The sequence below is a fragment of the Molossus molossus genome, unplaced genomic scaffold, assembly GCF_014108415.1.
Source record: "Molossus molossus isolate mMolMol1 unplaced genomic scaffold, mMolMol1.p scaffold_m16_p_7, whole genome shotgun sequence".
In the NCBI taxonomy this organism is placed as follows: Eukaryota; Metazoa; Chordata; class Mammalia; order Chiroptera; family Molossidae; genus Molossus; species Molossus molossus.
The window spans coordinates 88,008,565-88,011,522 of record NW_023425401.1 but is presented as its reverse complement, the minus strand read 5'-3'; the positions used below and the strand labels follow the sequence as shown (position 1 = coordinate 88,011,522).

The window sequence follows — 2,958 nt, the reverse complement described above, 5'->3', positions numbered from 1 at the left end:
ACCATTAATGTAAATGTTAATACAGTAAAAAAGTCTAAATTTTCCTGCATATATTTGGCAATATCCAATCAGGTTAAAAAAAAATCTGTGATGAGCAAATTTTCAAAATGCCATTTTATTGGCCTTGTAAGCTCAGTAAAAACATCAAAGTTGTAATTACTTCTTACTACAGATATTTACTAAACTATATACAGTAAAAATAATCCCTCAAGTAATCATGTCATGGTTATGAATATTTACTTCTGATATAAAATATAGTTATCACTAGTGTTATTATTACTTCGATAAGGTTGCTTTTTCAGCCTTATAAAATATTTTCTTTACCCAGAGTAGTCTGATTGTGAAATAAAATATTTTCTATATATAATGTAATTCGTGGTGCTGGCATTTGACATAACATAAAATATTTTATTTTTATTTTTTTTGGGAGGAAATATTTTTTAATGGGCTTTTTTCTTTACAAATGCACTGGTGAATCATGCAATACTGCCAGCATTTGATGCAATCCTGGGCCACAAATCTGCACACTCCTTTGCAACTGGTCCTGTGATGGCAGAACCTTTCATCTCGCCTTTATTGTTTACTATGACCCCTGCATTATCTTCAAAATAAAGAAACACACCATCTTTTCTCCGGTATGACTTTCGTTGTCGAATTACCACCGCTGGATGTACCTTCTTTCTGAGCTCTGGTTTGCCTTTTTTGACTGTGGCCATCACCATGTCACCCACACCAGCAGCAGGAAGTCTGTTCAGTCGTCCCTTGATCCCCTTCACAGAGATGATATACAGATTTTTGGCTCCTGTGTTGTCAGCACAGTTGATCACAGCTCCTACCGGAAGACCAAGGGAAATCCGGAATTTCGCCCCGGAGGACCCACCACGTCCTCGCTTCGACATCTTGGACGCCGGAAAGGGATAGCCATAACATAAAATATTTTAGACAAAACGTTCTTTTAGTGAAATTTATAATTTTTCTACTCTTAATTACCAAATACCAGAATTAATTTTTCTATTATTATTCCTCTAGCATACTTGACAATCCCAGGCATTTAACTCATTCATTAAAATGCAATAATGTTTTCTCCAATGGTTTTTACTACCAATAATGGCATGCATTATTATGCATTACTAATTTCAATAAAGAACAAAAAGATACTATTTTATTTTGGCATTTACATTTACAGGACAATACTTTGTTGCGTGCTTGTGAAGAAAATGACAAAATCACCCAGATCAAGTTAACCTCAGGGTTTTTTTTTTTTTTTTCCTTAAAGATTAAATAATAAGTTGTATGATGTTACAGTTGCTACCAAATATTTTTATTATTGTGTATTTTTATAATAATTGGAATAAATATATAGCTAAGAAAGACTAGTTAAATTATTAAAATAAGAATATGAGGATAATTGTGAGTAAACATAGAAATAATTTTTTTAAATATTTCAAACTCCAATTTAAAAAATATTTGGATTAAAGGTTCTAAAGCTTTTTATTTGATGTTTTGCATTCTCATTTGTTATCATTACTTTCTCTAATTATGAATCATTTGTTATTTTGATTAAAAGTCAATTAACTTACTGAACTATCTACTTTAAATGTTTGTTGTGTGTTAAATGTTAAATCTTTTATGATGCTGGTGTTATAAGTATTCACTAAAATAATTACTTTTTGGTAAAACTTTAATTCTGATTGGAGCTACTAAAACAAAAGAATTTAAGCTTTCCTCAGTTGTGCTTCAAAAATTTTTTCTCGGTTTTTGTTGTTGTTAATCTTCACCCAAGGATTATTTTTTTTCCATTGATTTTAGAAAGAGTGGAACAGAAGGAGGGAGAGAAAGAGAGAGAGATGTGAGAGAGACACATTGATTGGTCGCCACCCACATACTGCCTGACTGACCTGGGCCTGGGACCAAACCTGCAACCCAGGTGAGTCCCCTTGATGGGGAATGGCACCTGAGACCCTTTGGTTGTGTGCAGGGTGATGCTCTAACCACTGAACCACATTGTCCAGGGCAAATTTTCCTCAGTTTTATAAAGTAAGACAGTAGAATTAATACATGGTACATCGGAGTTTAGATCTGATGGACAATATATTAAAGTATCTGCATATGTTCAGTTGAAACACTCATTCAGTTGAAAAAGTATTAATTGGTGAGCAAATATTTTACCAGACAAGGTGAGCTTTAATCAAAATGATATCATTTCCCCTTACCCTTACAGTTTCTCATTGCAAAGACATGCAATTTTCACCCTGTTTACACGAAGCGACAGTGACATTCAAGGACTGATTAGCTTAAATCACAGATGTATTTGCCTTAGGCAAGCAGCAGTAGCCTAGTTTCCCATAAAGATGATAGCCAGAATTCAAATTATTTCCAAACCAAAGCCACTGCTGTCCCAATTCTAGTAGTTCAGTGATGAAATTGTAATATAGTAAAGAGGAAAGAAAGATTGAACCTGTAAACATTTAATGTCTATATATTTTTTTCCAGGCTAAAAAAATAATTCTGTGTGTAACTAAGGCTTGGCTCTTGCTAGGTTAACGTCCGTGGGCAACTCATTTGTATAGTACTTGCAAAATTCATTTGCATCAGTCATGAACATATGAATGTATAATGAGGGCGGGTGTTTTTCAGGAAGAGAACATACATTTAATTTGACATTTTCTTGTTGAACTGAGGCAGCCAGCGTCCCTGGCTTTATTCCATCTCTTCATCCCACCGAACTTTCCCTCCTACTCATCAAATAATCACAGCATTCTTCACCATAAAACACAGGCAGATGGGTTCTTGTGTCATTATTTGTAATCCGATTGAAAATATGTGTTTTTGCTTCCCCTGGCACCCATTCCATAATTCTCTAAATTCCATACTTGGTTTTTTAAATTCACAATCTTTCTTTTTCTTAGCAAAGAAATGAAACATACTGATAGCGTTTTTGCAACTTTGTCATGAAAT

At 33.9% G+C, this 2,958-nt stretch overlaps 1 protein-coding gene across 1 annotated transcript; it reads right to left on the bottom strand.

Annotated features, from left to right (window-relative positions):
• Nucleotides 1-417: 417 nt before the first annotated feature.
• On the bottom strand, nt 418-916 carry LOC118620078 (60S ribosomal protein L23). Its single transcript, XM_036247103.1, has one exon. It carries the CDS (start codon nt 897-899, stop codon nt 477-479), a length of 423 nt encoding a protein of 140 aa, XP_036102996.1. The 5' UTR covers nt 900-916; the 3' UTR covers nt 418-476.
• Nucleotides 917-2,958: the final 2,042 nt, after the last annotated feature.

What these genes read in the sequence shown, in the direction of transcription:
- LOC118620078 (XM_036247103.1), bottom strand. Translation starts at nt 899, where the DNA reads ATGTCGAAGCGAGGACGTGGTGGGTCCTCCGGGGCGAAATTCCGGATT.